The sequence below is a fragment of the Drosophila santomea genome, chromosome 2R (genome assembly GCF_016746245.2).
Source record: "Drosophila santomea strain STO CAGO 1482 chromosome 2R, Prin_Dsan_1.1, whole genome shotgun sequence".
Lineage (NCBI taxonomy): Eukaryota > Metazoa > Arthropoda > Insecta > Diptera > Drosophilidae > Drosophila > Drosophila santomea.
In genome coordinates, this window is record NC_053017.2 from 8,752,658 (window position 1) to 8,763,734 (window position 11,077).

Consider the following 11,077-nt stretch of genomic DNA (forward strand, 5'->3'; position numbering starts at 1 on the left):
GGAATACGAATTTATAGTTTTATTTTTTCAAACTTTTAAGTTTTAGGGCTTGGAATACGATTTAAGCCAAAGCCCTAGCAATTTCGTTCCCTTCGAATATCGTAAAGCTCCTGACGGAGCCGTAGTGCAGGAAATCAAACACCAGAGGTCGCTTAGTTTATCAATACTTTTTATTGGTATATCGTAAGGCTTACACGTTTCGCAAGATATGTGACCCCAGCTGACCCAGTCGAAGCACCACCCAACGCCTAGTACTTGTACCCACCGGCACCACCAGCACCGGCACCACCGCCGCCGCCACCACGAGCTCCTGGCTGCGGACCCTGCGGGTACGTGGCCTCGCCCTCGTAGCTCACGTCCGCGTGGTAGCCCGTCTTCCAGTCGGCGGTGTAGCGGACAATCTGGGTCCTTCCGTCGGGCATCTGGACGCGGTACTCTCCGGTCACCACGTCGCCATCACTGGAGGCCTTGTGCGCATAGTCGTTGGCGGTCTCCGGATCCTGGACGGCGTACTCGAAGTCGTACGGCATGCCGGGCACGTGGACATGGTCCTGCATTTGGGATAATGGATGGGGCATGATTAGTAATAATTAGATTAAGGAATAAAAATGTTAATGAACAGTAATAAAATAAACACAGTTGTTGTAGAGAAATAAATCAGCATAAACTTTAATGTTAATGTCTATATGTACCAATGTTAAGATGATGTTTCTAGCAATCATAATAAAGACATGTATCTTTGCGATGCCAAGCTGATCTTTGATCTTACACTTGTTGGCTGAACATTACAAGTGAACATTATGTTGATCATCAAATTGGAATAAAAATGGATTTATGGAAAGGCATTACAATGGCTCGTTACCCATGGACCTCTGATCTTTTGTCTGATGATAGCGGTAAATGCGGATTAAGATCGTATACTCACATCGGCTGGCTGGCCAGGAATGTTGCGGGGTGTGCCGGGTGGTGCTGGTGGCCGAGGTCCAGGTGCCGCTGGTCTTCCAGGTGGGCCGGGCTTCTGTGGAATTGCAGATCATTTAGCCAACGGAAAAGTCAAAAATTAATCATAAAATCATTACATGTGGGGTGTAAATACTACTCATTACTCTACTCTGCCTTACTTAGTGATGCAATACGAGTATTTATTGTTAGCTTAGGAAAACTTGAACTGCTGAACTTCGCGCTATGGAAGTTCACCTGCATTGTGCTATTTTCGCAACGATCTGCCGTTCGGTGGGGGGATCTCCAAAAGGTTAACTTCCATTCATTTTCAACTGCCAAAGCCACAGCCCTTCACCGACCGATTCGAAATGTTGCCATCATTTTGGGCCGACATTCAGCAGCATGACGTGCCGCATTTATTGAGTTGAGCCACAGCAGTCTGGGTGATAAATGCGGCGACAAATCTCGACTGGCTCCAACTGGAGTTGGCTGCCTCTGCAACTGGCTGGGCCTGTGACTGCAACTGCTCCCAGAATGATGGCCGTAATTAGTCCGTTGACTGGAATTCAATTTGAGGCGGTTGGGCAGGCCATTCGGCCAGATAGCTACATGGCCACATGGCCACATGCCCACATACATACATACAGATACAGCCTTATAGCCAGATAATTCAGATTGGAGCTATACTCACGAAGGGGGTCTTGGGTTCCGAGTAGTCGTAGCCGTTCTTGGTGGGCGGGAGGTACGCGTTGGAGCCTGGGGCGATCTGGGCGTAGGCATAGGCACTGATGGCAGCGAGGGATAAGCTCTGCAAGACAATCGAATGGAGTTCAGTTTAGTAAGCTTAACTACACATGGAATAAACCTGGATTGACATTTAATAAGTTGCCACAAACAAATTCTATAATAGTTCAATATAGTTTGAAACATGCACATTCAGTTTTAGTGCTGTTACCTATAGCTTTGTATATATGCAATTTCTATGTACTATCAAATATCGCACTGAGTTTTTTGCGGTGTAAGAGCCGGCCAATTGGTGCGACATTATATCAGTGACTTAAAGGTCAAATTAAGAGGGCGAACTGAAATTGAAAAGTGAACGGTTGCAAATGGATGTAGAAGCCCCGATAAGATCGCGACTGACATTCAGCCACGTCGGAGTGGAGCAGGTGCATCAGCATCTGCATCCCAAGCAGAGGCAGAGGCCGAAGCAGAAGAAGAAGCCGAAGCCGAAGCCGGAGCCGGAGCCAAAGAGGCGGCAATTTATTTAGAACGTGCCCGAAAGGCGTTTTGCTCATCGCCCGCAAAAGGGCAGCGAATGGCGGAGGTTAGTGGCGATCTGCCGCCGATTTCGCGATTCCGCGATTCCGCTCTTTAAACACGGCTAATTGACACATGCACATGGTGGTGGCCAACGACGATGTTGGACGTTGGTTGATGGTGACGGCAGCTCGTCGACACATCCACATGTCAGATTGCAGCCATCCATCAGATGGCCGACAGCCGCCGGTCAACCAGTTGCCATAACCACTTGGCCCGGCCAATCCGCGGGGCTACTGCCTGTCATCTAATGTCTCGTTTGTGTGTTTTTTGCTGCTAACTTTTCAATTTACATATGTACATACATACGTGCAAGCTGCAACGGATTGCGGAAGTGCTGCATTGCCACTAAATTATCCACTGCCAGCGGAACATAACATATAGTGAATATTCTATGCGGGCAAGCTGGGGGCATTGATCATTATTATCAGTATTATTTGCGATACAGGTGGGAACGGGAACTGCTTTACATTGTTTGTTGATTAGTTGTGTGTTCATATTGCTAAATTGCGCATACGACGTGTTGGCCGAACGTGTAACTCCAGCCACATGGGTGCATATTTGGTCAAGGAAAGCCGGATTCCGCTTAGCACGAGGCTTTCCCATGGATAAACTCAAGCGATTCAATAATCGCGATGGGGAATCAAATTTCAGCAAGTTATAAAAATAAACTTAATTAATTTTCCATGTTGCGAATTTGGTATTCATGTGTTTATATTTATTTTAATACACATTACTCACAGCGTTTCCAGTTCACCTTCTGAAGTATTTTGTAATCGATTCACTTTCTACACATGATCAATTTTATATGAAAATCTTATGGGTTGCATCTCATCAATTATATATTTATGTATTATGTACAAAAATAAAATGCATTAAAATTTCAAGGCACATCCATATCCTCAAATATGTATTAGTTACAACGATTTTTTCTATACTCATACTTAATCCGTGTAATATACATTAAATTTTCCCATATATTTAATGAGGCATGTCGGGCAATTTTCACCGGCATTTTACACATTTTGCTCACCCATCAAATGAGTTTAAATTTAAATTAATTAGCTCCACTAAAGTTTCCGCAATTACCGCGCTGGGTGGTCCTAACCTTCAGGTTCTTCAAGTACAAAACTCGAAGCGGCAACAGACACAAAAGCCTGGCCAATAAGCACGTCAATGGCAATTGTCCATGTAAAACAAATGTAATTACTTCTAGCCGGCCCAGCAAATACAAGAAAAAAACCACTGTCGACTTCAATAAAATAACGGCAAATAATTTGCGTGTTAATTAAATAAAAGAGGCAAAAGAGCCGCAAAATAAATTGCGGCAACTTGTCGACAGCCGAAAGTTAATGGTTAGCGGGTTAGGGATGGAGATGGAGGAGATGGAGTGGCCAAAAATTGCAGATAGCCAAGTTGCAACAAATGGTACAGCCAAAGTTGGCAGAAGGGGAGGCACCGAGGCAACAGTCTGGCTGAAAGATTGAGACAATCAGGCAACGAATCTGCTGGGTATTTAAGATCGCAACGGTGGGCTTAGTGGATAAAACCACAGGCAAACATTTGTAATAATTAAAATAAATGAATTCGAACATCTTTTAAGCTAAAAGGGCGGGTTTTCGGCCAAATAAGAAATTATTATTATTGTTCCTGCTTCAAGTCGTTCTTATTTTACAGAATATTATATACTTCCTTTTTAATTTATTTTGCTTTAAATTCAATCGAAATCTCCACTATCAAATGTCGATTACTCGGTCTCATTTTGGTCTTGGCAACTGTGACTATTGCATCTTCAACCTTTGTGTGGTCCAAGTTCTGTTCTCATTGCTGGAGAATGCTCATTAGCCACGAAGGTTTTCCTGCGTCGCCATGGTTTGTGGCTTTCGCATTTGCCATGGCTGGTGGCCAGCGGCACCTTGACTCCGTGGAGAGGCAGGCATTGATCTTGCTACGCTGGTGGTGCTACCAAAAACGGGGCTCTGTGATTAAGATTTTGGTTGGCCAAGTGCCCGCACTTTTATTTTATTGCTCATCGCAAGCAGGTACGTATCTTGCCCCCCATTACGAATCCAAATTCAAATCCAATTCGATTCGAATCCAAAGGCACGAGCCGGCTCGCATTGAAGCATCATTAATCGTGCACAATCCAATAAATTAACAATTGTTTGCTTTGTCCGGTTTATTATTAAATGGCCATTATGCTGCCGTTTGCCGGGCTGAGTTGTTAATTACAGCAATGAGCTCTTTGCCAGTTATTGAGTTTGTTTTATTAAATCAACAAGTTTTGTTCGAGCGCTTCCATAATTAATCATAGCGCAAAGCCGTGTATACATGTCTACGGAAGTCCGTGGAAAAGCACAAATGTGTAGATGTACCTCAGTTCTAGACAGATGGCTGTGTCCGCCCACTGGTCATCCAGTTGATGGCCAGTGGCCACCCAGGAACATCAAGTGAGTATTGTTTAAATTAATTATACTGCTAGTGGTTGGACACGGAGCTGAGTGGATGAAACTCTAAAGAAGTTGTATATTTTGCGCCACAAACTTTATAGGTCAAACCAACAACACAACAACTCTGGCTGAGTTTAGCATACCATAGCCAGGTAGTAATTGTGCAAATCTTCACATTTGCCGGACTTCTTCCTCCCCCCGCTCACATTTGATCACGACCCAGTTTACAAAGTCGGATGCCGAATTACAGCGATCCGCTTAGATGTATTTATTTATGACAATCGCCATTTGAACGCGGCTTAAATGGCAAACTCGAGTGTCTGGAGCTGAGCTCAGTTGATTTATGGGCGGTTAGCATTTAATATGCTTAAGCCGATCGCATCGGATCGCAACAGTTTATGGTGGGCAATAAAAATGTTTACGCCAAAATGACTTCATAAAACTCCAGATGGACGGATGTGGCGCTGCAGTTGCATTTATTTAATTAATTTAATTGGTAACCCCTGTCTGGGAAAGAAGTTTAAATGTTGACTTCACTTCTTGCTTTAATGGCATTTTGTTTATTGTTTTTTCGTGCAATTATTAAGACGTCATTCGGGAATGGAGGCATATAGATTTTACAACTTTACAATCGTTGCATCATTTTGGAGCGGCGGCACCTAGAGACAACTCCAGCAGCATTCTGCAACGCCCACTCGTGGGTCGATGATGAGGTTTGGCTTCCTACTTATGGATGCCATGTTGTCTTAATTTATGGAATTTTTGCACATTTTTTGTGCGCTATCTCAGCGCAGCTGCTTCCCAGCAATTACCAGAGTAGCACAACCGAAAAAAGTCCCCTACATAGATGTTAGATTAACATGCACTTGCAACACACGACACGACTCCGCGTCGCGACTCGTTCAGTAGAACAACAAACATTTGGTTGACCTTTTCATCGCCATCTACATCTGAATCGGTTTTGCTGCTTTGTTGCATGTTGCATGTTGCTGTGCGGTTGCTCTCCCCCTCTTTTGGGGCATTGAAATGCAAATTTGGCAAAATAAAAGTTAATGGGCCAAGTGAATGGCAGGCGGCGGCGGTGGGAGAAGAGAGCTTGCAATGGGAAATGACTTTTATTGCAGTTTTCAGTTTGCAGTTCGCCGCTTGAGTCTTTTGTTGCAACTTGCAGCTTGCAACTTGTTGGCAAGTCAGTCGATTTCAATCAGCTTTTTTCGCTTTCCTTGTGCAATTTGGGGACCCAATGTTCCCAGCTGTTTGCCACAGAGTCACGTGCCCGCTAGATGCAAGGACAATGCCAAAGATCAAAGGTTGGCCAGCTTGTCTCACGACTGGGACCTCCTTGGGGATTCACCTGTGACAAGTCAATTTCTTTTCGCCTGCTTATCGGCAGATCGTAAACTAGCATGGGCCTCGTCCACACCATATTAACCCTATTTAACCCGAATTAAATAACACACTTCAATGCACTGAAGCCGCTCGCTAGTCCATAGAGATATTAACCTTTAAAATACCCAAAAACGGGCAAGAAAAACTTATAAATTATATGCTTCGATCGAATACTACAAGTAGTTGTTTATGACCAACTATGCATTTGCAAGTTGTTCATGCGCAGTTACTTAAAATGTTATAAAAAACTCTATGGGAGCTTTTTTGTCTCATAAAAACTGAGGTAAATAGACACAATGTGGTATTATAGTTAAATTAAGATTAAATTAGTTTTTGAGTGTCTATGGTAATAGTTTTGACATAAACATTTGATGTACAACAAAAAAGGCACATCAAGTAAAAATGGTGTGCTTTATTTAAGCCAAAATTGTTGTGCAGAAACCACAACTATCAAAATTTTTGTACAATGAAAACCAAGTATAACTTTTTCTTTTGTGTGAATGAGAATTGTTTCTCGGCCATTTAAATGTTAGAGTTTTGGTTAAAACTCGAGTGAACCAATTTTCCAATTGCCAGCTGTTGTAGAGCCACAAAAACGCCGACGAAATAACACTTGCAGCCAGAATAGTGCAATTAAAAATTCCTCGCCCAAGGGAAACGGGCGAAGTGCCTCTTATCCACATTGCGCATACGCCACGTTGGACGCTCTGGTTTTGGTTGGGCAATTAGCGAACTCAGAGGCGGAGGCTGGGCTTTTGTAATCAGCTGAAATTTCGATTTAATTAGATTACCACACAAACACACACAAAGGCGCCAATGCTTGGCTGGTTACCATTTCCCTGCAGCAGCCTCTGTGCCCCAATGTTGAAAATACTCGTACTACATATATGTACGAGTATGCTGCTGCACTTGCCGCTTGCTCAAGCGTCATTAATTTTTTGCCATTTGGTTTTTCTTCGGTTGGATTTTTTTCCCGGCATTCGAGCCATTGCCAAAGACAATAAAACCGCACAAAGATGCAGCAAATATCGGTGAAGCCGCAAAATTGCATACTTCCAAGGCAGAAGAATGGGTCTGAGTGCCCATTCGACGACCCACGGGCTCAATTACCTAAGCACGGATCAGCTTTGAGGCAATGCCAATCGGCATCAAGCGAAATCTGGCAAATCTGCCAAATTATTTCAATTAAAATTGAATTTGTAATGCAAGGGTAGAGCCTGTCCGAAATGACGAATGGGGGAATACGCTGCCCAAAGCTGAACGTTTACAGAAATTCAAAATAAGATTGAGTTAGAAATATAAAGATGGAATATGGGGCCATTTCTAATGATACCTGAAGATATATTTATTTGGCAGTTATATGTTTAGCATATAATTTTTACAAATAGTTTGCAGAATTTTACCAACAGACCGACAAAATGCAAATGTCCCTTTGCAATACCCTCAACCTATCCATCACTCATTGGGCAATCGCTTACACTCGACTCGTCAGCAGTGCAGCGATGAGCCAATGAAAGACTTTTGGCCAGACATGCGATACATTGGCCATAATCAGGCGGCTCTAATCAGAATCGGAGGCAGCACTGACCCGTGGCTGCATTCACAATTCCCCATTCGATGCGGCCGGCGAATGCAACAATTCAGCATTTGCAGAATGCCGAATGCAGAATGTGGAATGCGGAATGCAGAATTTGCAGCTTCGACTTTCGGCTTTTGCCAGCTCATCATCATCAGCGTCGGACTCAAATATCAAACTGTGAATATTTTAGGTTTGTCATTTGAAATTCAAAAGCGTGCCCGAATGAATGGCAGCCAATGCCGGCTCCCTATCGCCTGCAATCGTTTCTCGGATTCTTTGCCACCAGTTCTGCAATTTTCGCGTGCGAAAATGAGCAGCTGGAATCATGGCCATTAATATGCAGCAGCAGTTGGTCATTACTCGTTGGTGTGGGTGCACGACGTATACTCTGTACTCTGTAGTTGGCTAGTTGGGTAGTTGGGCAGTTGGGTCTTCCGTCTGAAATTAACATGTAAAACATGCTCGCCCCGATGTTCTCAAAAGCCCGTGCACTCGACTGGCCAGCGGCCATTTGTCTATCGAGTGTCTGCCTTTTGGTGGGCGGATGTGGAAGTGGTGCTGGCTGGGCTCCTGGTTTTTATATTCGGCTTGGTTCGGTTCCGTGTCTGCTGTTTTTCGCCTGGATCGGGCCAAAACATGAATGGCAAACAAAAAAATGGAGAAAAGACGGCTTTGGGGAAATGGGGAATCGCTGGTGAAAAGTCAAAAAGTTACAAGCGGCAAATTACACGCGTCTGGCTGGAGTTCTTCGCTCTTCACTCTTCACTATTCACTCTGCCCTCAAACTCTATTCCTTTGCTATCGTCTGCTTTACCTTTTGGAAGTTATCTGCTTGGCAGACCAGACGCACCAGAGATGGAGGAGTGCACTTGGAGAAAAACTCCATGATTGATCAAGAACACAAAATGTATTTTTGCCTCTGAGAACTTCATGCAAATTATTCGCTTTGTATGCAATTCGTTTTCTCAATCATCTTTGAAATTTTTGGTGTGTGCTGAAAAGCATATGAAATCCATTCCATCTTTTTTATTATTTTTGTATTATTTTTTGCTCTGTGCTCACGTAACGCGGAACAGGCGGAGGTACCTTGGATGGATTCCAGACGGTGTGGTCTGCTGTCTGGACCTGCATTGCATCCAAGTGTCGCAGCAACAATTTAACACGCCCCAGTTACAAAAAATAAAGGAAATAAAGGAGCAGCCAGCCAGCGAAACTCGCGTCTGTTTTATTTTGTTGCCTGCTCAAGGGCGTCGTCCCAAAACGCAATTCAAAATGCTTCAACAATGGCGAACAAGTGAAAGTATTTTGGATTTTACAAGTGTGCTCTTGATTGCGGGTTAACTTATTCGCTTCCCGCAAAAGAATTCAATACTGTAATTTCACAATAAAGTTGTGAGTGTATGCAGAATTTTCCTTGCAAACTGGCATATTTATAGGTAACAGAAAGGTTTTTGTTGCTCTTAAATATTTTATACTTGCACAATTCTTTTTGGGTCAATTTAAAGTCTATTTGAAACAAATTATATAAATATTTTGAGGAAACTACAAAGTGTACTTTTCAGCAATGTGTCGTCAATTTGAAGAACCAAACTTGTGTCAATTAATATCAAGTTGGAACTCTATATATTTACAATTGTTGAAGGGAAACAAAAAGGTTAGCAATTTTCCTCAGATGATGCCTAAATACGAGAGGGATCATATATTACCAACATGTTTCCCCCGCCCTTCAACCTTTTAGCCTTCTGCTCCACTCGAGTGTTTAGTTGGGAACAATCAAGGAGTATTGCTTGGATTTGGGGCGTATTTTACGTGGCACTTGGCAATCGCAGATGTTGCCAAATATTGAATGCGTATCCATGGAGGAGTACATACGGGTATATATTAACCGGAGCGGAGTGGAGCACTTAAGTGTCTTTGATTATTTGCAATTTGTTCGATTCGGAGGGGTTACTTTGGCCCCTTCGCCACTTGACTTTCGTGTATGTGGACTTGGATATTTTTGATTATGATGATGATGATGAGAGGCTCTGTGGCAGACGTGTGGCAAGTTATGCAATCATTTTCGTTGCCATTGACGGCAAGTGTTACCAAAAAAAAAGCGAAGCAGAGCAAACAGTTTGCCAGGCACTTGAAACAACCAGTTTGATGGGTAGTTTGCTTCAGTTTTCCTGCCAAATCTCATTTAAAGTTCCCACAAAAGCCGCAGCAGAAAAATGACATTGTGGACGAAAAAGGACACTGAGTGACCACGGGTCGTTTTTCCCTGCCAGCGATAAACAAATTTGACATATAACAAGCTTAGCTTGTTGGCCTTTCCACACACATAACATACATACTCGTACATAGTTTCTCTTTAGCCAAAGGACACGCCTGCGAAATCTCATATGATTTGTTTGGCCAACTGATTTATGTAGGCTTAGCCTTTTTTTCCAACCCAGAAATACATGTCCTTGTTTTACGTATGCATAAATACTCACAAGCAGGACGAACGACTTGAAGGACATCATATTGTTAGTTGAGTTTCGATTTTACGTTCACACACGATGGCAAAAAGTAGTGTATCCACAAACGCCGCTGGCTGAAGTTGAAATTGAATTGAATTTATTAGAGTTGTCAATTATTTTATTTTATTCGTATATTTTTTGAGTTGATCGAGTGTCTGCTGGATTTTTATGTTTATTGCACACTATTAAATTTGCAGTCCTTCGTCTGCCACGATAGTTGGATTAACTCTTACTTTCACCGGGCGGCGGAGGGTAATTTTATCGCAGGTCGGATTTCTTAACTATGGACCTCAGTTGAAGAGGAGGCTGTTTTATGTTTTGGGGTTCGGCTAGATTGATTTCCTAGACAACCGCACGAAGTACACGAACGTTTTGAATTAGGTTAGACAATGGAGATGCGCTTGCTTTTTATAATAAACGCTCGAGACGCTGGCAGCGACGTTGACGGCGACGGCGACCGCGGCAGCGACGGAAGCAGCGGCGTTCGCGTTGCCAACTGCACCTAAAAGTAACGAAAAAGCGGTTTGAACAATTGAGGCAAGTCTAGCGCCTAACTTCTAGATCATCTGCCGCCGTGGAGCCAACAGCCAAGAGCCAAGAGCATCACGGCCCGGCCGCTCAGAATGGCCCAAAGAGAGCGGAGCGCTGCTCTCCCCGTTTTGGCCAAGTGTTGAGGTGGTGAAAAATGTTGCAGATCATCGCCGTGGCACGATCATTACGATGATGGGTAACGAGATGATAAATGAATGGCTTGCACGATGATGATGATGATGATGATGATGAAGCTCGGGCGGATGTATAACAAGAAGAGTTGGGTTGGCAGTTGGAGCCTGCAACGCCCCGAATGACTTCATTAAATACCTGGGCCATTAAATACTCGGCCAAATTTGATA

The 11,077-nt window shown here is 43.5% G+C and overlaps 1 protein-coding gene across 2 annotated transcripts; it reads right to left on the minus strand.

Annotated features, from left to right (window-relative positions):
• Nucleotides 1–152: 152 nt before the first annotated feature.
• Nucleotides 153–10,554, minus strand: LOC120445439 (pro-resilin). Of its 2 annotated transcripts, XM_039625871.1 has the most exons (5): nt 10,418–10,554; nt 10,158–10,258; nt 1,634–1,750; nt 926–1,018; nt 153–551 (listed from the first exon to the last, which is right to left on the minus strand). In XM_039625871.1, the coding sequence occupies exons 2-5, from the start codon at nt 10,185–10,187 to the stop codon at nt 249–251; spliced, it is 543 nt and encodes a 180-aa protein (XP_039481805.1). In that variant the 5' UTR covers nt 10,188–10,258; nt 10,418–10,554; the 3' UTR covers nt 153–248. The 2 variants fall into 2 exon arrangements, with proteins under 2 accessions (XP_039481805.1, XP_039481806.1); XM_039625872.1 differs by lacking the exons at nt 1,634–1,750; nt 10,158–10,258; nt 10,418–10,554 and adding an exon at nt 1,080–1,118.
• Between the last annotated feature and the right edge of the window lie 523 nt (nt 10,555–11,077).

What these genes read in the sequence shown, in the direction of transcription:
- LOC120445439 (XM_039625871.1), bottom strand. Translation starts at nt 10,187, where the DNA reads ATGATGTCCTTCAAGTCGTTCGTCCTGCTT. An exon ending in TCAAGTCGTTCGTCCTGCTT is followed by an intron (nt 1,751 to 10,157) that starts GTGAGTATTTAT and finishes ATTGTCTTGCAG; the next exon opens with AGCTTATCCCTCGCTGCCAT. An exon ending in TTCCTGGCCAGCCAGCCGAT is followed by an intron (nt 552 to 925) that starts GTGAGTATACGA and finishes TCCCAAATGCAG; the next exon opens with GACCATGTCCACGTGCCCGG.